This window comes from Mesoplodon mirus (assembly GCF_964341445.2).
Source record: "Mesoplodon mirus genome assembly, chromosome: 5".
NCBI lineage: Eukaryota > Metazoa > Chordata > Mammalia > Artiodactyla > Ziphiidae > Mesoplodon > Mesoplodon mirus.
This window is the reverse complement of record NC_138980.1, coordinates 38,468,927-38,492,733: the sequence shown is the minus strand read 5'-3', so window position 1 is coordinate 38,492,733 and position 23,807 is coordinate 38,468,927. Positions and strand designations below refer to the sequence as shown.

General features: G+C 53.4%; 1 protein-coding gene across 1 annotated transcript in view; it reads left to right on the top strand.

Moving 5' to 3' along the window:
• Positions 1-15,022: 15,022 nt before the first annotated feature.
• The window catches only part of FBN3 (fibrillin 3), a gene marked incomplete at both ends in the record, with an annotated part of 58,778 nt that continues 49,993 nt past the window's right edge, over positions 15,023-23,807 (top strand). The window contains 13 exons of the mRNA XM_082623234.1: positions 15,023-15,219; positions 15,354-15,436; positions 16,014-16,112; positions 16,389-16,484; positions 16,730-16,825; positions 18,602-18,799; positions 18,910-19,035; positions 19,173-19,298; positions 21,749-21,901; positions 22,013-22,144; positions 22,532-22,675; positions 22,745-22,864; positions 22,984-23,109. Coding sequence (XP_082479360.1) covers positions 15,023-15,219; positions 15,354-15,436; positions 16,014-16,112; positions 16,389-16,484; positions 16,730-16,825; positions 18,602-18,799; positions 18,910-19,035; positions 19,173-19,298; positions 21,749-21,901; positions 22,013-22,144; positions 22,532-22,675; positions 22,745-22,864; positions 22,984-23,109 — 1,696 coding nt within the window. The remainder of the gene's footprint in view (positions 15,220-15,353; positions 15,437-16,013; positions 16,113-16,388; positions 16,485-16,729; positions 16,826-18,601; positions 18,800-18,909; positions 19,036-19,172; positions 19,299-21,748; positions 21,902-22,012; positions 22,145-22,531; positions 22,676-22,744; positions 22,865-22,983; positions 23,110-23,807) is intronic.

Genomic DNA, 23,807 nt, shown 5'->3' with positions numbered 1-23,807 from the left:
TATTGACTATGTTTGTGTGGGTTTATTTCTGGGCTCTCTATTCTGTTTCATTGATCTATGTGTTTATTCTTTTGCCAGTTCCACGCTGTCTTGATTACTGTAGCTTTATAGAAAGTCCTGACATTGGGTAGTGTCAGTCCTCCAACTTTGTTCTTCAGTATTGTGTTGGCTCTTCTAGGTCTTTGCCTTTCCATAGAAATTTTAGAATCAGTTCATTGATATCTACAGCCTGAAAAAATCTATTAAAATTAAAAATACATAAGCCTGGGACTTCCCTGGTGGCGCAATGGTTAACAATCCGCCTGCCAATGCAGGGGACACGGGTTTGAGCCCTGGTCCGGGAAGATCCCACATGCCACAGAGTAACTAAGCCCGTGCGCCACAACTACTGAGCCTGCACTCTAGAGCCCGTGCTCTGCAACAAGAGAAGCCACCGCAATGAGAAGCCCGCACACCACAACAAAGAGTAGCCCACTCTCGCCACAACTAGAGAAAACCCACGTGCAGCAATGAAGACCCAACGCAGCCAAAAATAAATAAATAAATTTATTTAAAAGAAAAGAGAATCCGCCTGCCAATGCAGGGGACACAGGTTCGAGCGCTGGTCTGGGAAGATCCCACATTTCACGGAGCAACTAAGCCCGTGTGCCACAACTACTGACCCTGTGTTCTAGAGCCCGTGAGCCACAACTACTGAGCCTGTGAGCCACAACTACTGAAGTCTGCACATCTAGAGCCCGTGCTCTGCAACAAAGAGAAGCCACTGCAATGAGAAGCCCGCGCACTGCAACGAAGAGTAGCCCCCGCTCTTGCAACCAGTGAAAGCCCATGTGCAGCAACAAAGACCCAACGCAGCCATAAATAAATAAATAAATAAATAAATAAATAAATAAATAAATAAACTAAAAAAAAAAAAAATACATAAGCCTTTCACCCAGCAATCTCATTCCTTGAACTCTTTCCTTTAGAAATAAAATAATCAGCACATATGGACATAGGTATAAAAATATTTATTGCAGTGCTTTGTTTTCTTTTAGGTAGAAGAGGGAATAAAACCTATAAAGCAAGTGAAAACCAGTTAATGGGAATGTGGTTGAAAAACTTATGGTTCATCCACATCATGGGAGATTATCAAACAATTACAAAGAGTGAATTAGGACCTTAGCAGGTGGTCTGAGCAGTTTCCGTAAGATACCCTGGGTAAAAAAATAGTGTATCCAATATGTTTCCAATTTATAAAACAATAACCCTCACTCTCTATTTTTGGTCTATTTATTATGTACTATTATATTATTATTATTATTTTGTGGTCATGCCATGCAGCATGTGGGATCTTAGCTCCCCAGCCAGGGATGGAACCCATGCCCCCTGCCGTGGAAGCACGGAGTCTTAACCACTGGACCGCCAGGGAAGTCCCTGTGTTATGTACTTTTAGTCAATGAGCAAGAAGAATAACCTGGTAGAAAACACTGTGGGAAGGTTACCTTGAAGGATGACCAATATAAGGGAAAATAAGAGAAAAAGAGAGGGTAGTTTGACCCTTGGCAACTGTTGAAAACAGTAACTGTTTTCTCTAAACCAGTTCTGTTCAATAGAAATATAAATGCGACCCATGTGCACAATCTTAACCACATTACAAAAAAGTAAAAAAGAAACAGAAGAAATTTGATAATTTTTTTAGCCCAATGTGCCCCAAATATCACCAACATCACTGATATTTTTAAAAGCATCAGTGAGGCATGTGACATTCTTTTTCTCTTATGAAGTCTTCAGAATCCTGTGTGTATTTTAAACTTAAATCTCCATTCGGACTGGTCATGTTTCAAGTACACAACCACTCCCTGTGGCCAGTGGCCACCATCTGGACAGTACAGCTCTGAAGACAATCTATAGGAAGACTTGAGTGCCCCCTAGTGGCAGGCTCCTTTAACTCCACCCTTCTCGGCAATCTGGTCCAACTCAAACATCAATCAGATCGTGTGGCTCCCTGCCTAGAACCCTCTATGGCTCCCTGCTGCCACCAGGTCACGTCCACACTCCCAGGTTTAGCTTTCAAGGCCCCTCTCAATCTGAGTCCAACTCACCTCTCTCCAAAGGAGAGGATGTTTTCCACTCCTTCCCCCCAGCCACAGTGGACTTGCCCACCATTCATTCATTCATTCATCCATTGATTGATTCAGTGAATGTTCACTGAGGACCTAGGGGCTACCCTGGATCATGGGTGTCTTCCGAGAGTCAGTGGTGCTTGAGCTTCTGGGACCAACAGTCTGCACTTAACCAACTGCCTCCTTGGGCCTTGGTCTTCGTGTTTGATCTTGGACTTCACACCTTTCTGTTAGGATTATCAGTGGAACTCAATGTGATAACAAATGTAAAGCTCTTGACACACAGTGGGTGTTTAATAGATGTTGACTGAACCAGTGGTATCCTTGAGGCTTGGGGGCAGGGCAGGAAGCTGCAAGTAGAGACTCTGACAGCAGCTGGGGGGTAGATGGGTCCATAGGGAGACAGGCTAGGCCGGAGCCCCAGAGAGATGGGTGCAGATGGTGGGGCTGGGGGTGGGTACCCAGGTCCTCCCTCTCCCAGCAGGACTAATCCACACCTGGCCCAGTGACGCCAATCTTTGCAGAACCCACTTGCAATCACCTCCCTGCATGAAAACATTCGATGGCTCCCTGTTGATTTTAAAATAGCAAGAAAATCCCTGTAGATTGTCTCAGCCTCACCTCTCATTCCTCTCTCCCTTAGTTCCTGGTGCTCCAGCCACACAATTCACACAGGGCCTTTGCACATGCCGTTCCCTATCCTTGGGATGCTCTTCCCTTCCTTTCCCTCAGTATTTTTTCAAAATTTATTTTATTTTTACTTATTTTTGGCTGCATTGGGTCTTTGTTGCTGCGCACGTGGGCCTTCTCTAGTTGCGGCCAGTGGGGGCTATTCTTCGTTGCAGTGCATGGGCTTCTCACTGCGGTGGCTTCTCTTGTTGCGGAGCACAGGCTCTAGACACACGGGATTCAGTAGCTGTGGCGCACTGGCTTAGTTGCTCTGTGGCATGTGGGATCTTCCGGAGCAGGGCTTGAACCCATGTCCCCTGCATTGGCAGGCGGATTCTTAACCACTGCGCCACCAGGGAAGCCCTCCCTCACTTTTAACTCCTCCTTATCTGGCCAATCTCAGAGCAAGTGTTACCACCTTGGAGAAGCCTCCCCTGATCCTTGGCCAAAGTCAGGCCCTGGGGCACCAGTACCTCCCTTCCATGGCGCTTACTACCACTAGAACGTGAGTTCCAGGGATCTTTGCTTTGTTTGCTACTGTGTCCCCCCAGCACCTAGAGCAATGCCTGGTATACAACAGGCACTCAATAAATGGCTGAGTGAACATTCCCCAGACTCTGATAAACTGCAGGACGGCAGGGCCTGAAGCTGTTTCTGCTTCCTTCCTGCCCGCCCCCCCCCCGCCTGGTATGCAGTAGATGATCAGTAAATGGTTGTTACAGAAATGGAGGATGCCCTCAGGCCTAGGTCACTGGGCATCTGGGTCTTGGGCCACCACGTGGCCACTGCACATTTCTATCAGCTTGATCCCACTTGATTTCCCCCAGAAAATCACCAAAAGAGAGATTTTCTTTCCTATTTGGAAGATGAAGAAAACAAGATCTGGAGGTTGAGAGCTCAGACTCCATATCTTGTTTATTCCTCTGGAGCTGATGAGGTTTCTTCTCCATCAGGAAAACTCTCTGTGGCAGGCTACATAGTGCATCCCAAAGATGTCTACATCCTAATCCCCAGGACCTGTGAAAGATGGTACCCAACATGGAAACATATTTGCAGATGGGATTAAGTTATGGATATGCAGAAGGGGAGATGCTCCTGTGTTACATGGATGCGCCCAGTGGAATCACAAAGGTCCTTAAAAGAGGGAGGCAGGGGCTTCCCTGGTGGCGCAGTGGTTGGGAGTCTGCCTGCCAATGCAGGGGACACGGGTTCGTGCCCCGGTCCGGGAAGATCCCACATGCCGCAGAGCAGCTGGGCCCGTGAGCCATGGCCACTGAGCCTGCACGTCCGGAGCCTGTGCCCCGCAACGGGAGAGGCCACAACAGTGAGAGGCCTGCGTACCGCAAAAAAAAAAAAAAAAAAAAAAAAAAAAAGAGGGAGGCAGGAGGGTCAGAGAGAGATAAGAGGATGCTACACTGTTGCCTTTGAAAATGGAGGAAGGGGCCACGGTCCAAGGAATGCAGGTGGCTTCCAGGAGCTGGAAAAGACCAGGAAACAGACTCTCCCCAGAGCCTCTGGAAGGACTGCAGCCCTGAGGGTGACTTGATGTTAGCCCAGTGAAAGCCATTTCAGATTCTGACCTCCAGAACTGTAAGATAGAAAACTGGCATTAAAAAAAATTTTAATTAATTAGTTTATTTTTGGCTGCATGGGTCTTTGTTGCTGAGCGGGCGTTCTCTAGTTGCAGCAAGCAGGGGCTACTGTTCGTTGCAGTGCACAGGCTTCTCATTGTTGTGGCTTCTGTTTTTGCAGAGCACGGGCTCTAGGCATGTGGACTTCAGTAGTTGTGGCACACGGACTCAGTAGTTGTGGCACACGGGCTTAGTTGCTCCGGGGCATGTGGGATCCTCCCAGCCTAGGGCTGGAACCTGAGTCCTCTGCATTGGCAGGCAGATTCTTAATCACTGTGCTACCAGGGAAGTCCGAAAATGGGCGTTTTTTAAACCACCAAGTTTGTGGTAATTTGTTACAGCGGCCATGGGAAGCTCATACACCCTCCAACCTGGGAGGAAGTTTCCAGCCGATCAGAAGGCAGAAGGCATCTGACAGATGCTGCATGACCATTGCCTCAAGTTCAAAGCCCCGTGTTTCGGACACAACCAGCGCCGCTGCCCTAATTGTCTCCCAGAAACCAGTGGCCAGGTCTCCCTTCCCTAGTGACAGAGAGAGGACTGTGACTTTAGAAATGTGACAGAACCATCAGAGGTACAGGAAATGCATGACTTGTGAAATGAAATGGTCGCCAGCAATTATTCATCCTACAGCTGCTTAAACATCCAGACTTCTCTCCATCAAGAGAGAAAACAAAAACCAAGAAAAACTCTGAGCCCTCGATGAAACTAACATGATAACATGTTTCTGGAGCTGCCCTGGGGAACAATGATGACAGAGGAATCACCCAGCCCCACACCTTCAGAGACAGAGGCCGAAGGTAGAGAAGGAATTTTGCTAAAAGGCCGGGCTTGGATGAGCTCAGCAGTGAGACTGTGGCCTTCATATTTTTTTCAAAAATTGTGTAAAATACACATAACATAAAACTTACCATCCTATTAGCAGATGCAAACTATCATATATAGAACAATAAACAACAAGGTTCTACTGTACAGCACAGGGAACTCTATTCAATTATTCAATATCCTGTGATAAACCACAATGGAAAAGAATATGAAAAATAATATATATATATATATGCTAACTGTGTCACTTTGTTGTACAGCATAAATTAACACAACATTGTAAATCAACTATACTTCAATAAAATAAATTTAAAATATTTTACCATCCTAATCATATTTAAATTATTTTTAAAAATTTTCCCACTTTATTGAGGAATAATTGACAAATATAATTGTATTGATTATAAGTGGACTGTGTGATGTTTTGATATACACATATACATTGTGGAATGATTGCTTAAGCATTTTTTTTTTTTTTTTTTTTTTTGCAGTACGCGGGCCTCTCACTGTTGTGGCCTCTCCCGTTGTGGAGCACAGGCTCCGGACGTGCAGGCTCAGTGGCCGTGGCTCACGGGCCCAGCTGCTCTGCGGCATGTGGGATCTTCCTGGACCGGGGCACGAACCCTCATCCCCTGCATCGGCAGGCGGACTCTCAACCACTGCGCCACCAGGGAAGCCCCATGCATCTTTTTGAATTAGAGTTTTGTCTGGATATACACCCAGGAGTGGGACTGCTGGATCATATGGCAACTCTATCTTTAGCTTTTCGAGGAACCTCCATACTGTTTTTCATAGTGGCTGCATCAACTTACATTCCCACCAACAGTGTAGGAGGGCTCCCTTTTCTCCACATCCTTTCTAGCGTTTGTTATTTGTAGACTTTTTTTTTTTTTCTTTTGGCTGCGCCATGTGAACACGCTTGCAGGTTCTTAGTTCTTAGTTCTCCGACCAGGGATCAAACTTGGGCCCCCTGCAGTGGAATCACGGAGTCCTAAACACTGGACCACCAGGGAATTTCCTGTAGATTTTTTAATGATGGCCATTCTGACCAGTGTGAGGTGGTACCTCGTTGTAGTTTTGATTTGCATTTCTCTAGTATTTAGCGATGTTGAACATCTTTTCATGTGCCTGTTGGCCATCTCCAAGTGTTTTTTATGACCAGCGTTTCTTCCATCTCTCCTCCAGGCCAGCACTTTTGTTGTCAGCAATGGCCATCCTTCCTTGCCCTGGGCTGAGTAACTACTCGACCACATGATGGCTAAGTCACATCTGCCACCACCAGAGGATTCTTAGCGCTCCCCTAGAGCTCCCTTCATGCTCTTGTGGATGTGCTGTTCCCACCCTCCCCATCACTCTGGTTTCAGAGGGATCACGGGGGACAAGTGGTCCCCTGTGCACCTCAGGCTCCTGCTCTCCAGTAGCTGACCCTGCCAAGAGTTGTCATTACCCATGCTTCTCCACTCTGTCCCTTGTTCCTTCATTGGACAGGCTGGTTGGGTGGGAGGGGACAAGGGTGACCATATATTGATAAGTATTGAAGCTGAATGATGGTGCCATGGAAGCTCATCACACTGTCTATATATTCACTCTACTTTTGTATATGCTTGACACTGTCCATAACAAAAAGATTTCTAGAAACCCTGCATGATGTCTAGTGTAGGATGACCCCTGTACCAGGCTATTTCCTGAAGCACTGTCTGAAATGACCAAAGGTCTAGCACCTGAAAGTCCACCAGCAGGTGACCAGGTAAATAAATCGCAGTTCAGCCCACCAAAGAGTCCTCTGTAGACATAAAAGAGAAGGAGCAAGTTATCTCAGAACTGACACAGAAGCAGTATCGAGATGTCTTAATAAGTGAAAAGAGCAAGTACATTCATAGCAGATTATTCACAAGAGCCAAAAGGTGGAAACAACCCAAATGTGTGTCAGCTGGTGAATGGATACACAAACTATGGTCCACCTATACAGTGGAATATTATTCAGCCATAAAAAGGAAGGAAATTCCTGTACATGCCACAGCATGGATGAACCTCGAAATCATTATTAATAGTAAAAAAAGCTAGATTGGAAGGTTACATATTGTGTGATTCTATTGATATGAAAAACCCAGCATAGGCAGAGCCATAGAGACAGAAAGTAGATTATTGGTTGCCAGGGGCTGGGGGGAGGGGATAATGGGTACTTGATTTCGTTTTGGGGTGATGAAAATATCTTGGAACTAGATAGAGGTGATGGTTGCACACCACTTATTGTGGACTTCGGTTAATTTGATGTTATGTAAATTTTTACCTTAATTTAAAAAACAGTAGGAAAGATACATGCACCCCAATATTCATTGCAACACTATTTAAAATAGCCAAGACATAGAAGCAACCTAAATGTCCATTGACAGATGAATGGATAAAGACGATGTGGTACATATATACAATGGAATACTACTCAGCCATGAAAAAGAGTGAAATAATGCCATTTGCAGCAACATGGATGGACCTAGAGATTATCATATTAAGTGAAGTAAGCCAAAGACAAATATCATGATATCGCTTATATGTGGAATCTAAAAAATGATACAAATGAACTTACAAAACAGAAATAGACTCATAGACATAGAAAACAGATTTATGGTTACCAAAAGGGAAGGGGGAGAGGGATAAATATAGTAGTGTGTGTATTTTAATACACACACTACTATATATAAAATAGCCACACACTACTATATATAAAATATACACACACTACTATATATACACACACTACTATATATAAAATACACACACTACTATATATAAAATACACACACTACTATATATAAAATAGCCAACAAGGACCTACTGTATAGCACAGGGAACTATACTTAATATCTTGTAATAACCTATAATGGAAGAGAATGTAAAAAAAAGGTATATGTGTGTATACATATATATATATACATATGTGAATCACTTCGCTGTACACCTGAAATTGTAAATCAATGATATTTCAACAAAAAAATTTTTTAAAGGGTATATATGTATAACTGAACCACTGTGCTATACACCTGAAACTAACACTATAATGTAAATCAACTATACTTCAATTAAAAAAATAAATTCAAGATAAGTTAAAAAAATAAAAAATAAATTTTATCCCGGTCCCTAAAATAAATAAATAAATAGACAGATAGGGACTTCCCTGGCGGTCCAGTGGTTGAGACTTCGCCTTCCAGTGCAGGGGGTGTGGGTTCGATCCCTGGACGGGGAGCTAAGATCCCACATGCTTCATGGCCAAAACACCAAAAAACACAAAACAGAAGCAATACTGTAACAAATTCAATAAAGACTTTTAAAATGGTCCACATCAAAAAAAATTTTTTTTAATTAAAATATATATACATACATATGTAATTTAAAAAACAATAAAAATGATAATCATTAAGAGGCACTTATTTGGTTGACAAGTAAAATAAATGTTTACAAAAAGAAAAAAGGAAGGACGGAACAATGCATATGGGGGTTAACATTTGTGTTCATTGTTAAAGAGAAAAGAATATATGTTTCTGTATCAAAGAGACACAGGATTCTGCTGTCTCCCTCTGCCCAGGAGATTGAGGTTTGGGGTTTTGTGACCTGGATTCAGTTCTGCCTGTGATCTTTACTGGCTCTGGGGACAGGGTGAGTGACTTGGGGCTCTGTGCCTCCGTTTTCCCATCCGTGTAATGGGGATAGCAGAGCCTGCCTCGGGGGTCTCTTGTGAGAATGGTTGTGGGGGTGGGGGAGCTGTCATTCCTGGAGAACCAGATGGGGAAGCCCTCGGGGTTCCGCTGCTGTCTCTGTCCCTCCCTGCCTGCCCCTGACCTTCCGGGGAACTCCAGGACCAGCCACCTCCTCAGCCTCGTTCCCAGGCATCCGGCCAAAATTCCCGGCCATGTGCTCCATCCTCCCTGAGCCCAGCTGCTTCCCGTGCTCAGACAAAGAGAACTCTGTCCCCAGACCACCAGGCTTGGGCAGGATCAGTGTACCCCACACAGCACGGACTGCACTCCCGTCCCCCCCGCCGTGTCTCTGTCCCCAGCCCTGGCCCTGTGCTCCTGGACACGCTCTGCCAGCCCTGGCTCTGTCCTTCCCTCAGGCCCACGTTAATGGGGCATTTCAGAATCTTCTGCTCCTGGACGCACACAGTTGAATTCTGTCTGCAAGAGGCGACTCCAGGACAGCACAGAGAGTTGGGGCGGGGGGATGTGGGGAGAAAGAATAGAGCTGGGATGACTTCGACGTTCCATACTGACCCTACAGGATGACAACAGCATGGAGGTCCTCAGGGTAGCATGAATGGTGTGGCAATGTGACAGGGACAGGTGACGATGAACAAGAACAGGGGGTGATGGAGACAGTGTGACAGCAACAGGTGACAAGGAGGAGACAGCAGGACAGCAACAGGTGACATGGTAAAAAGAAAATACCCTAGGGATTGGTGTAATGTTGGTAGGGCAGCCATATCATGGGGACAAGGGACAGTAAGGAGAGTGCTGCAGTGAGAGATGACAATATTAAGACTGCCGTGGTAATGGGTGACAGCAGGGAGATGGTGGGGCAGGAAGAGTGACTGATGACTAGACGGGGACAACACAACATATAGGACCTTTGCCATCTCCTTGGCCATCAGGTGACTCAGATGATCTTTCCCCGGGTCTGGGAAGTGCCCCCTTCACGAGGTGGATCCCATGACAAAACAAGACACCAGATCCCCATTCTCCCAGTCCCCTTGAAGCAAGATGGGGACATACGCCCCCCACAGTCCTCCAGCCAGGTAACTCTGCCCCAAACCTTGGTGGATGCTGGCGTCAGAAGCGGGGCCCCCTGGACTCTGTTTTGCTGAGAGGGGCACTGGTTTCCAGTGTCCAGGATCATTAAGCACCATTTGAGCCCGGGGAGCAGAGAAGGAATGGATGGTGTCTTGGTGGGACCCGATCTGTGGGTGATTTGGTGGTGACTCTGCTGGCTGCAGAACCCCCAGGCTTGGGTCTCCAGCCTCCCAGGGATTCTGCAGCAGACCAACGGTTCTTTCTGCCGTGACCGATTTCTGCTGCTGGCAGTTTAAGAATCCTGACGCTCTGGGTGACGGTACAACTGTCAATGGGTGACAATGTCACAGCAATAAGGTAAAGGTATAATGGTGACATGAGACAACATGAACGTCCCAGGCCGTGGAGCAAACCAGAAAACAGCAAGGTGTCCCATGGATGGGTGACAGTGAGAGGGCGACAGCAGTGGGTGACACTGACAGGTGACCCTGTAATAGGAATTTGGTGGTCATGCAATATTGACAGGGAGACTGTGTGAATGCTCTACCCTTATGACAGTGCTGGGGTGCACTAGGATGCTGGAGGGGGAGTGAGAGCCTAAATGTCTCTTCACGACAGTGTGATGTAACAGAATCATCCTATCGGTAATGGACACCAGTGTAACAGACTCAGGCAGTGGCAGGCAAGGTGGTGTGACAGTAGTGAGGAGGGTGCAGTGGCAAAAAACACTCCCTCCCCGCTGTCACTGAGAACTTCCACGTGTCACTGAGACTTCCAACAGCTCCACACCGCCTCTGTCTCGCCACACCTGATGGATTCCTTCTCCCCTGGCTTCCGGAGAGCAGGTAGGGAGAATTCTAGAAGGAATCACTGCCTGATCTACCAGCCTACCTCTGGGTTTAGCCATCAAAGTATTGGTCATGCCGTGTCCCTGGTGTGGGACTGTACCTCCCCACATTCCACACGTATGCTGGGCTGCTTCTGGGGCAGCCAGAACCTATCTCAGCGCCCATGTAAGGCACACTTGGTGGCTGAAGAGCAGACCAGGGTGGACCTTGGCAAAGGAGCCTAAGAAGCAGTGACACAGGTGTCCCCGAAAGCTGGCTCATCCACGACAGCCCCTGGGCCTTCCCACGCTGGAATTCCACACCTCTGTCAACTTGATCCTGGGGTTCCTTTCCTAGCTCACTCTCCCCACACCTCACCACCCCTCCTGACCATCCTCACTGGCCCCGGAAACCCCTCTCCCTCAGTCAGGATGCCCTGAATCTTGTCCCCAAAGTTTCGCTGTGCCTCATGCCCCCTAGCCCAGCCCTGGAGCCCTCACTGTTCCCCAGACCCAGTTCTAGACACCACAGAGCAGCCTTCAGAGTGACTCCTCTTCCTGGAAGTCCACCATGGCCCCCCTCAGAGGTGGCAGGACACTACTGAGGGCTCCTGGACTCTGCTTACCCCTCCAGCTTCCCTCTTGCCCGCCTTCCCGTTTCTCCCCTCCCCAAAAGCTCCAGTTTTGCTCAATTTGCACATGTTCCATACTCTCCTGTCTCTAGGCATTAGCCTATCTTTCCCCCAACTTTTCATATTTGCTCTTTTCCACTGAGCCTTCAAGGCTCCCATTCCCAGGCAGAATGCTCCTTTCTGGGCTTCCTTGGTGGCGCAGTGGTTAAGAATCGGCCTGCCAAGGCAGGGGAAACGGGTTTGAGCCCTGGTCCAGGAAGATCCCACACGCTGCGGATTAACTAAGCCCGTGGCGCTCTAGAGCCTGAGAGCCACAACTACTGAGCCCGTGTGCCACAGCTACTGAAGCCCGCGTGCCTAGAGCCCATGCTCCACAACAAGAGAAGCCACCACAGTGAGAAGCCCACGCACCACAACAAAGAGTAGCCCCCGAGTAGCCCCCGCTTGCCGCAGCTAGAGAAAGCCCGCGAGCAGCAACGAAGACCCAACGCCGCCAAAAATAAATAAGTAAAAAAAAAAAGAATGTTCCTTTCTTTCCCCCCTCCTGGGGTCCTTCTCTCTGGCCCAGGAGTGTCATAGAGTCCAGGTCTGTCTCTTGGGACCCATATTGGGAGATTATAAAAGTTATCTCTCTCGTAGAGTTTTTTTGGTGATTAAATGAGATAATGTGTATGAAACTCTTAACCCCAAGTCTGGAACATAAGCACCTGATAAATATCACCTCAAATTGTTATTTGCTATTTATTTATTACATTCCAGAAGTACTTTGATGGAGGCATGATCAGCACAATCAGCTTTGGGAATTCAATAGGGTAAACTAACAATTTCGGTGTGGGGAATGGATTTTTGAACTGGGCTTTGCCAGATGCATAGGAGTTTGCTGAGTGGAATAACAGCCTCAGGTTCAACAAACAGCTTCTGACTAATCCCCACATTCAGGCTCACTGGTCTGGTGGTGTCTGTTTTCAGAGGTGGGAAAGTAGTGGGGAAAGCTAGAAATTTTTGTTTGGATAGAAGCTCCAGCTAGCGAGCAGAAATTCTGAAATTCAGCCCCTGTGACAGGTGGAGAAACTGAGGCTCAGAAAGTCTAGAACTTCTGGATTCTTAAACTCTCCATTTTGAGAATCAGATGAAAAATGTGGACCTCCTCTCTAGAAAACTCATCTTTGGCCAACGTTTTGCCTACATTTTTAGGGGCTTCCGGATCTCAGTCTAGTTAAGAATCCAGGCCCCAGGCGCCAGGTAAGTTTCCCAAGTCACCCTTGGAATTCTCCTTGCCCGAGGGAGGAGGGGGCGGCGGCTCGGGAGGACGTAGGAGTGGGCCTCCAGGTGAGTCCCAGGACCTTTCAAGCTTGGTTCTTCCAGGCCACCTCAAATCGCAGCCCCATCTCAGGGCACCACCACTCAATTTCTATCTGAAAACGTGGTCCCCCCAGCCTCCCCACGCCGCGTCTCAGCCCACGCCTACGGCTCTGTGCCCCCCATCCCATTTCTTCAGCCCCTCGGAGTTTCTCCCGTAGCCCCAGGCCCTCCCCCAGCTCCAGCCCCTCCTTCCGCCCGGCATCGGAGCCCCCGGCCCCCGCGCCGGGAGCTTCAGAGGTGCAAACGCGCCCTCCTCCAACTCCTCCCGCCCCCGACTCCCCCCGTGTGGCAGCTCTGGGCTGGGAACTCGGCGGGGTCGGCCTCTCGGTTTCGCGTTCCCGCCCCGGGCCCCCGGCGCCGCGCCGAACCGACCCTCCAACGCCGAGCCCCGCGCGTCCGCTCGCCGCGCCTGCCTCCACGCGCGCCGGCTGGCAGGTAGGGGAAGCGCGGGACCATCGGCGGGCGGAGAAACCGGAGAGCAGCGGGTGGGGGGGAGGCAAGGGCGGGAGGAGGGGGCCAGGGGGACGGAGGGGGAAGGGATTCCTTTGTTTGCAGCCGGCAGCCCCGGCCCCAGCCCCTTCCCCTCCCTGCGCTACGCTCGGCGCCGGCGTGGGGCGCGGGGACCTGGCGCGGGCGGGAGGGGCTCGGCCCGGGTGCGGGTGCGGGCGCGGGCGGCGGACACAGCCGGGCTCTGACCCGCAGGTGAGGGCGGAGCCGAGCGTGGTCGCGGCTCCTGGGCCTGCGTCCCCGGCTCTGCCCGGTAGAGAACGCGGCTGGCGGGCTCTGAGGACGCGTGCCCCCTCCTCGTCGGCGGAGCCCGGGACTCCTCGCTTCCCGTCCCCCCCTCCCTCAGTTACCCCGTGCAGTGCGCGCCGTCCCCCCGCTCATTCATTCCACAAACTCCCGGGCGCGGTTCTCAGGCAAAGTAGGGGGTGAGGGAGGAGTTGGATCAAGCCAGGCCGGAGATGGAGGCCCCGTGGGCCCTGAGTCTGCCTAGAGAAGGCGTCCTCGGAGTGCAGACCAGCCGGGACAGCCTGGGAGCAAGAAAGGGATGCCCCTCACCAGCCGGGCCGATTCTTTCTCGCTTCCCCGTCAAAGGTGACAAAGGTCTTTTCCTTCTCCGAGGACCTTGGGACCACCTGGTTAAAAGGTCTTTTTCTTCTCTGAGGACCTTGGGACCACCTGGTTAGACTCTCATGTCACCCCAAGGCCCAGAGAGGGGCAGCCACTGGCCCAAGGGCACACAGCAGACTTCCCGTCTGTTCTGCACCCAGGCCCAATTCTTCTCCCTGGTGCGGAAAGTGGGACTTGAAAGGGGCCCCCCCATGAAGGCCACTTGGTCTGCCTTTTGTTCCCTGAGGGTTCAGCTTCCATCCTCCTAATCTTTGCCTGGTCATCTCCTCTGCCAGGAGTGGCCGTGTCCCCATCGCCTCCCTCCCATCCTTCCAGGTCCTGGAGAGAGCCAGCCACCTCCTGGAGGCTAGGGTACCCTTGATCTTCTTCCCCTCCCTCCCCTCTGCCTGGGCTTCAGCTCCCACTCAGCTCCTCGCTAAATGTGTGATGGCCTTTGTTTGCTCCTCTGTGAAGTGGGCACAAAAGCTGCCCCTTCCCTGCTGGGCAGAGGGGTGGTCTGTCCTTTGGGAAGTTCCAGCCTGTGCCCCCTGCTCCTGGAATCCTTTCCTCTCATCTGGATGCCTGCCCCAGCCTCTTCAACTGCATGCTTCTTCTGGGGCCCCTGCAAATCCTTCCACACTCCATCAAACACCCATTTCGGCCCTTGTTCCTCCCACTTAGAGCCCTTCAAGGGCTCTCCATTGCCCTTGATGTACAAGTAGAAACTCCATTACACAGGTATGCACTCCTGAAACACTCTGGCTGCCTGCCACCCCCTCCCCTCCACTCAGCAGTCCACGATCTTCTTGCCTCTGCTCTCAGTGTGCTGTGTCTGCCCCGACACCCTTCTCTTGGATGACTCCATCGCTGAGACATCATACCTCCTCCGAGAAGCCTCCCCTGACTGTTCACCTGCTTGCGGGTCGGGGTTGGATGCCTCCCTGGGCTCCCACAAGCCCCCAGTTTCTCCATCCCGGCAGCGGTCCCACTGCTTCTGGTTCTCCTGGGTGCCCCGTGGCCAAGGGCTTCTTGCTGAGGTTGACTCTGCTTCCTCTCTGCAGCCTCCGAGGGACACGTCATGGTTCTGGAGGGTCTGTGCTTGACAAGGAGAGGGGCCGGCACCCACACCATGGCCCGGGACCCCTTGGCTCTTCTCTTGCTTGTCTGGACAGCCCTGTCGTGCGTGGCGGGTGTCCAAGGCCGTTGGGATGGGGCCGTGGAGCCTGCAGGTCTCGGACGTGTGCGCAGGCGTGGCAGCCCAGGCTTCTTGCAGGGGTGTGTGGTACCCGGGATGCCGAGAAGCCCCTGGGGTGTGGGCTGGGCTGGGCTGTCCTGCTAGGTGGGGGGGATGAGGCCCAGGGGATGTCCAGCTGGGCAGGGGCTCACCAGCCATGCCTGCTCTCCTGAAGGCCGAATGTGTGTGGCTCCCGATTTCATGCCTACTGCTGCCCCGGCTGGAGGACGCTGCCCAGTGGGAACCAGTGTGTCGTGCGTGAGTGTCGCTTCCTTCCGGAGGTGGGGGGTGCAGGCAGGGGACACTGGGGCAGTTCTCTTACTTACTGCCAGCAAGTCCAGCCTTGTTTAAAAGGGGACTTGGCCTGGGACGTCTGGCTAAGCCACAGGAATGGCCCTTGCTTCTGTCTGCAGGCTCCCAGGCCACCCGCCGTGTGTCTGTCTGCTTGTTGGTCTGTCTGCCTGTCTCAGTCTCTGTCTCTTTCTGTCTTGGTTCTCTGAGTCTCTGTCTCTCTGTGTCTGTCTTTTTCTCTGTGTGTGTGTGTGTGTGTGTGTCTCTCTCAATCTCTCTGTTTCCCCACTCCCATGCGCACCCCATTCTAATGTGTCTAGAGTCCGACTCTGCTCCCAGGAGACGCCCCCTCGCCTCTTCCCCAGCAGTACAGCCAGTGCCCCAGCACCTCCAGCTTCTGTCCTGACTACTCAGCATTTCTGGCCCAAAGAGCACCTCTGTCTCCCAATGGCTCCAGCAGAGACTCGGCCCCCCGGGGCACCCATGGGGTGGGGATGGCGGAGGATTCGGGTCCTGGCCTTGACCGTCGCCTGTTACTCTCCAGCGGTCTGTAGGCACGCCTGCGGCAAGGGCTTCTGCTCCCGACCCAACCTGTGCGCCTGTGCTGATGGGAAGCTGGCCCCCAGCTGCGGGGTGAGCCGAGGTGAGCAGGAAGTGACCCCCCAGGACTTCCCTGGCGGTCCAGTGGGTAGGACTCTGCGCCCCCAACTCAGGGAGCCTGGGTTTAAGCTTAAAAAAAAAATAAAGAAAGAAAGTGACCGCCCCAGGGGTGGGAAGAGAAGGTGAGAGGCTTCCCGAAGCTTCTGGGAGCCCAGGCTGGTTTTGCTGAAGGACCAGAGCCAGGCTGGGCGCACCTGGTCCCGACGCCTTGTACATGCATCTTGGGGCCTTCCTGTGTGTCCCTCTTCCCCACCCGCAGGGTCGGGGTGCAGTGTGAGCTGCATGAATGGGGGCAGCTGCCGAGGGGAGTCCTGCCTGTGCCAGAGGGGCTACACGGGCACCGTGTGTGGGCAACGTGAGTACCCATCACGCACACCTGGGCTTGGGACCCCAGAGGTCAGGTCTCTGTTGCCACCTGCCCACCGCTCACGGGTCACTCCTCTGGGACCAGGATTGGAGGGGACACACTCATTGTCACAATCTTATCTCTTGGTCTGGGCCGGATCGTGGGGATTCCTGTGTGAAGGAGGGCTCGCCCGGGCCCCAGCTCCCTCTGCTGCTGGGGGACCTCAGGCCACACCCCCCCCACTTCCTCCACAGCCGTCTGTGACCACGGCTGCCACAACGGGGGCCGCTGCATCGGACCGAACCGCTGTGCCTGTGTGTACGGCTTCATGGGGCCTCAGTGTGAGAAAGGTACCAAGCTGAGCGCGGGGCAGGGGTTTGGGGGGAGGAGGGCTTCCTGGCAGCCCCTGAGACGTGGCCAGGCCCTGGGAGGGTCCAGCTGACCTCCTTCCTGCTGTCCCTGCTGCTGTGAAGGGCAGAGAAACTGTGCTCCAGGGAAGGGAGTCACGGAGGGCTTCCTGTAGAAGGGATAAGTCGGAGTTCATGAGATGGACACGCCCCCTCATGTTGCATCCTGTTGAAATGATCCCACGGGCTGAGGTGGGTGGAGGTCACCTGCTGGGAGGCTGTTACCAAGACAAACACGGTGGAAAGAACAATGTTTTGTGAGAAGTTGGATGTTGGGGGCTGGGGTGGGCAAGGGGAGGCATGGAAGCAGGGACAAATCCCAGGTCTGCTCTGAAAACTGGAGGGAAGGTGGTGCAGCCAGGGGTAGGGAGGGGGAAGACCCTGAGGCTCAGTGTTGGCCGAGGAGCCTGTGGGTCACCGAGGAGGCAGCTGGACACCCAGGCCTGGGGCTGCCCCATCCACGGGGCTGAAGCCCAGAGGATAGTTGAGATTCTTGGGGAAGAAAAGGGAGGGCGATTTAAGGGTCTACCAGAGAAATGGAGGCCATGGGCAGCTGAGAATGAGAAAGTGTACAAGAGCAGGGCTGGCGAGTTTTGCAGCTGTAGGAGCCATCAGAGTGCCCTGTGTGTCCAAGGAGCCCGGGAAGGCAAAAAATGGGCAGGACCCTGGGACTCACCCCAGTGTGAAGGGTGCTGCTGGGGATGGAGGCCCATCTGTGGCCGGAGCCGGGTTGGAGAGGGTATAGCCATGAATCAGAAGCTGGAGGGGCTGGGGGTTACCTGGCTTTGAGAGTGAGCATTTGGAAACTGGATTTGGCAAGAAAACAGAGTTGGAATTCGGGCTGACTTGGGGAGCAGTCGGGATGGCTGAGGGAAAATGAAAGTTAGTGGAGAGGGTGGGAGAGGAGAGGCCTGGAGGTGGGGTGGGGGCCCCAGAGAGAGGCAGGGTTGGGTGCCTAGGCAGGAGTGAGTGGGGTTCCAGGGTCCTGGATGACTGAGGTGAGATTCTGGGGGCCGTGTTTTGCTTTAGGAAGTCAGGACTGTCGCGGGTCTCCCCTCCTTCATACAGGCCTGGGGGCTGGCTTTGGCGTCTCCTTCTGGAAGGGGCTTCCCTTGGTCCAGTGCCAGCCCCTTGATTGGAGCCATCTGGAGGATGGAGCCAGGAAGTCACATCTGGGCCCGTGCACGGCGGTGGGGGGACCAATGAGACCACCTTCAGCTGGTTGGGGAGGGCGTGTCAGGGATGCAGAGTTGTGGGTTCAGAGCATTTGGGCGGATGCTGGGTCTGGGAGATTTGGCAGAGCCAGATGTGTGCTCAAGGATGAGAGAGGCTCTCCAGCGGGGCATCCATGGGTCCCTGTCCGGGCTTGAAGGGAGGGTGGGCCTGGGGGAGTGGAGGGGGTCTCCAGATACGCCCTGGGCTTTGTAGGCTTGGAGGTCCTGGCCTCTCTTGGAGGTTGGTTGGAGAATGCTTTGGAGAGAAAGGGTTTTGAAGGGTGAATAGGAGTTCATCAGGTAAGGAAGGGGAACAGTATGAGTAAAGGCTTGAGGTCAGGAAAAAAACCTGGTGTGTTGGTATAGGGAGGTTGGGAAGGTGGCTACTGCCGTGGTCCAGGCGAGAGAGGTAGAGGCCTGAGTTGGGCTTGCCGGGATGGAAATGCAGAAGACTATGGGGTGGGGGCAGCCTGAGGCCAGCTGCCCACATGCATCTGCCCTGCAGACTACCGGACAGGGCCCTGCTTCGGTCGAGTGGGCCTGGAGGGGTGCCAGCACCAGCTGACAGGCCTCGTCTGCACCAAGGCGCTCTGCTGTGCCACTGTGGGCCGGGCCTGGGGCTTCCCATGTGAGCTCTGCTCTGCTCAGCCACACCCCTGCCGCCGGGGCTTCATCCCCAATATACACACGGGGGCCTGCCAAGGTGAGTGGGGGGCCCAGTGCGTGAGGACTGAGGTCCTGGGAGCCAGGGCTGAGTGGGAGCCCTCAGCAGCCTTGGTTTCTCCCTCTGACGTGCCTCTCATTCCCTTGCAGATGTGGATGAGTGCCAGGCTATCCCAGGCCTGTGCCAGGGGGGCAGCTGTGTCAACTCTGTGGGTTCCTTTGAGTGCCGCTGCCCAGCTGGACACCAGCTCAGAGAGAACAGCGCCAAGTGTGAAGGTGGGCGACCAGGAGAGGTTCAAGCTGGGACCTCCTCTCCGCTCTGGGTGGCTCAGGCTCCCCTGCAAGGAGGAGGAGGTGGAGGTGGGGTAAGGCTGGTGGGGGGCTGGACTCTAACCGGACATGTATCTACATAGACGTGGACGAGTGTATCAGCGTGCCAGGCCTCTGCTCCGGGGGCGACTGCACCAACACGGTCGGGAGCTACGTGTGCACCTGTCCCCATGGTTATGCCAGCAGCCTGGATGGTACCCGTTGCCTGGGTGAGCCAGGGCCCAGGGGGGCTGGAGGGCAGAGGGCAGGTAGGAGACAGACCCTCTGCTCATCTATCTCTGCAACCCTCTGGCCCTCGGGCTCCTCTAGCCTTTCGATTTCTATGTCCTTCTGTCTTTTTTGGACCCCGGTTTCCATCCCCTCGTTAATTCTGGTTCCCTACCCATTGGCCTTTGTGCTCTCTGGACCCCAGTCTGAGAGGCCCTCTAGGCCCCATCTCTATGCCCTTTAGCTCTCTGGTCCCCTGTCTCGGTGTCTTGGCTTCACGGGCCTCCTGTGCTCCTCTACCCCTTGGACTCTATGCCCTTCTGGCTCACTGGTCACCTTTCTTCCCTTTCTGGCTCCCCCCCGCTGTGCCCCTCTAGCCCCCACCTCAATGCCCCCATCTCGATGCCCATCTGGTTATCTGGCCTCCGTCTCTATGCTCTTCTGCCCATTAACCTCTCTGGCCCCCTCTCTGTATCCCTCTTTCCGCTCCCGAAGACTTTTTAAAAGTACCCCATCTTCCCCCACACTGTGTTTGAGATAAACTGAGGCCCAGAGAGGGGAGGTTTGCTTAAGCCAAATCCGCAAGTCCAGAAGAGAGAGCTACCCACACCCCAGCTCCCCAGACCACCCCGCTCCCTGACCCCAGCCAGGGTGGGGTCGTCTGAGCTGTGCCTCCCCCTGGAGGCTCACCCTCCTGGCTGGGGCGGGAGGATCCTTGGGCTCTCACTCCCTGTCCTGCTGTCTTGATGAGCTCGTCATTAGACATCAGAGGTTGCCAGTGGCCAACACGGCTGGCCAGGAACACTTGTGGTGGGGCATGGGCAGCGTCTTGGTTTGGGGAGGTGGGGTGGGCTTGGCAGGTCTCCAGCACCACTCGGACCTCTCAGGCTGGGTCTCTACCAGCCAGGACAGGGAATATTGTGTCTGGAGTTCTGCCAGTGTGCCATGGCCAGCGCCAGACCTATTTATTCCTCCACCTCCGGGGGCCATCTTGGCTGGCATGGAGGCTACCTCTGGGCATGTTCCCTGGACTGTGGGGCATTTTCCAACTACTAAATAGCAGAGCCTAGATGTGAACCAAAGTCAGGTGTCCTCTGAACATGGGCTTGGAATTCAGTCCTGCGTTCCAACTGCTACTTAAGCTGCTTGCATACTCTGTGACCTTGGGCGAGTGACTTAACTTCTCTGGGCCTCAGCTGCCTCATCTGTGAAACGGAGATAATGGCTGTACTGAACCACATGGGGAGGATTAAATAACAATTTATGAAGAGATTTGCCCAGGGCTGGATGTAGGGGGCACTCCATACACATTCACAAAGACGGGAGCAGGGAAGTTGGGGTTGTGACTGCTTAGCAGGGCCTGATCACAGTAGGTGCTTAATAAGCAAAGGCAGCATCATTTTTGTCAAAATTCTTACATTTTGTCTCATCTTCCCTACTTGAGAAGCAGCTGCTTGGTCAGGTCCCCTGGGGTTCAGAGATTTGGATTTCCATCCCGCCTCACTCTCCAGCAGCTGTGAGACCTTGAACAAGTCTGTTGACCTCTTCTTGCCTGGGCAGGCCCAGTCCTGTTCGTGGGCCAGGGGTGGCGCTGGGAATGCAGAGCCTCGACTCCCACACATGCACCTGGGGACCACCCCCCTACCCTCCCGCCAGGTGCATGGGGTATGGCTGGGAAGGTGGAAACGCTTTCTGTTTTCTCCGCCTCGGGCAGCTCAGGGACAGCTGCAAGGGCCCTCCCGGCTGGTGGGAGGGGTTTTTCCGCTGTGGGCCACTGGCCAACCTTTGTGGGTTTTCAAAACTAAAAATACGCTCTTTTGGAGTCAGAGCTTGAGAAATACGATCACCATGTAACGCCATCAGGCTCGAGGGCATAGTGGAAGCGTCTGTGGTTTTTGTACCTGGGGAGTCTCTGCCTCAGTCTCCCCAAGAGTTGCAGCCATCAGTCTACCAGTCTGCTCCCCCAGCCCCTCCTCAAATTCACAGCCTCTTAGATTTCCCCAGGATGCCCAGGGCTGGTAGGCGGGGACACACAGATACAGATCCCAGCATCTCTGCTTGAGCACCCAGCATGACTTCTCAGCGGGGCAGCCCCCTGAACCAGGGGTCTTCCTCAGTGTGGTTGAATACCCACAGTGACAGGGAGCTTCCTAACAATGCCAGCTTTAGATGTTGGGACACTTTTGCTCAGCATGAGCCTAAGTCTCCCTCCCGGGGGTAATTTGGAAATCTCGGTAATAAGATCCTCACTCAGTGAGGATGGGCCACGTGCCAGATACAGTGCACTCTGCAACACTCTACCGAGGTGAGGTGGGTGCTCTGAGCATCTCCTATCCGTGGATGGAGAAACTGAGGCGCAGAGAGGCAAGGAGTTCTGTCCTGCAGACGGTGCTGGTAGGGCTGGGATTTGAAGTCTGGTAACAGACCCTCCCGACCCCCCACCCCCTTGCAGACCACCGTGCCGGCACCTGCTTCTCGGCGCTGATCGTGGGCCGCTGTGCCGGAGACCTCGCTGGCCGCTATACCCATAGGCAGTGCTGCTGTGATACGGGCAGGTGCTGGGCAGTTGGCCCGGCCCCTGAGCTGTGTCCGCCGCGGGGCTCTGGTGAGTGGCCTGGGGCCACCTCCCACCTTCCTCTGCCCCCAGAGCTTGGCCTGCGGGTTGGGATCCCGGGGCACAACCGAAGGCTTGGCCTCCAACCCCGCTTTCTTGCAGATGAGTTCCAGCGACTGTGTGCCCTGGGGCTCCCGCTGCTGCCCCCCTACCCAGGCCCCTTCCCCGGCCTCCCTGGCTTCGGACCCAGTGGGCGTGGGGTTCCCAGCCTGGGCCTTGGTGACACCAACGTTGGTGAGGACTTGGGATCCAAGACTCCTCCCTTGGGGGAAGGGGGTCCAGGCCTCAGAGACAGAGAGTCAGGGCTTTGGAGTGTGGGTCCTGGCCTGGGCAGTAGGGATGAAAGTACTGACAGTGGTCTGGGGCTGGGGGTAGATTGGGGATCCAGGCCTCCAGGTCAAGGTTTGGGTTTTGGGTGAGGGTCTAGGGCTGGGGTGGAGGGCTGGGGGTCTCAGCCAGGGTGGAGGTGTGAATCTAGGGCAGGACTCTGGGCTGAAGTGGGAGAGCCTGGCCATTGGGGTAGGGTTCCAGCTTCTTGAGTGGGTGTCTGAACCCGGAGGTGAGGTCCAGACCCAGGGGGCCAGCACATGCTCGGGTGCCCCACGTCAGCCCTACTCACAGGCACAGCCACGCTGAACCAGACCATTGACATCTGCCGACACTTCACCAACCTGTGTCTCAATGGCCGCTGCCTGCCCACCTCTTCCAGCTACCGCTGCGAGTGTAACATGGGCTACACCCAGGACGTTCGAGGGGAGTGCATTGGTGAGCAGCGGCTGGGGCAGGGGTGGGCTGGGGGCGGGGGAGCTGGGGCTCAGGGTCCTCTGCCTGCAGACGTGGACGAGTGTGCCAGCAGCCCCTGCCACCACGGAGACTGCGTCAACACCCCCGGCTCCTACCACTGCCGGTGCTGGGAGGGCTTTCAGGCGACGCTCACCAAGCAGGAGTGCGTGGGTATGGCCGTCCATCGGAGAGTGGGGGTGACCGGGAGCCTGGCTGATGGAACCTGCATCTGAATTAGAGCCTGGGGGCTAGGAGGATGCCTGCTGACTGCCCACCTGCCTCCCCACCAGACATGGATGAGTGCATCGCCAGCAGTGGCCTCTGCCACCATGGCCGCTGCGTCAACACAGCAGGCAGCTTCCAGTGTGTCTGCAATGCGGGCTTCGAGCTCGGCCCTGATGGCAAGCACTGTGTGGGTGAGTTGAGGGTGAGCGGGTGGGGACGCGGCTTCTGGGCCCCAGTAGCTGCCTTTTGCATCTTGCCACTCCTGCTGCATCACCCACCTCCCTCCTCACGGTGGGTCCTCTGCTTCCCTTTCTGAGCCGAACCAGCCCATCTGAGATCCTCCTTGTGGTCTGTCCAGCCCCTACTCACTCCTTCATTCTCTCCTTCCTGAATTCATTCCCTGAATCCCAGGAAGGGGCCTCTGGGGTAAGACCATGCCATCAGCTGTCTGCTCCTGCCCCTGACTCATGGCCCCTCACCTGTCCTCGAGAGAGTCTGGCCTCTGAGAGAGGTGGGTCAGGACCGTGGAGAGCGCCCCGATCTCAGGCTCCCTGTGGGGTATGGGGGTGCCACCCAAGCTCCCCACAGCTTGTAGGGGCCACCGGGGACTCCCTTTATTCTTTTCTGTCATGCTGTCTGAGGAGACCTGCCTTGCAGTCTTCCCTCATCAGGAAGGATTTTCTTCCTTTCATTCTTTTTTTTTTTTTTGCAGAGCATTTACTTTCTATTGATTTTTAGATACATTTAGAAAGTTGATTATTAAATTAGCTATTTTCTTAGCATTAACTTTAGGTATAATAATTTATGTCTGTGCATAAGTCATTATTTTTATTTGTATTGTTTTTTATTAGTTAGATATCACCTACTGAAAGTAATTTTGATTAATTCA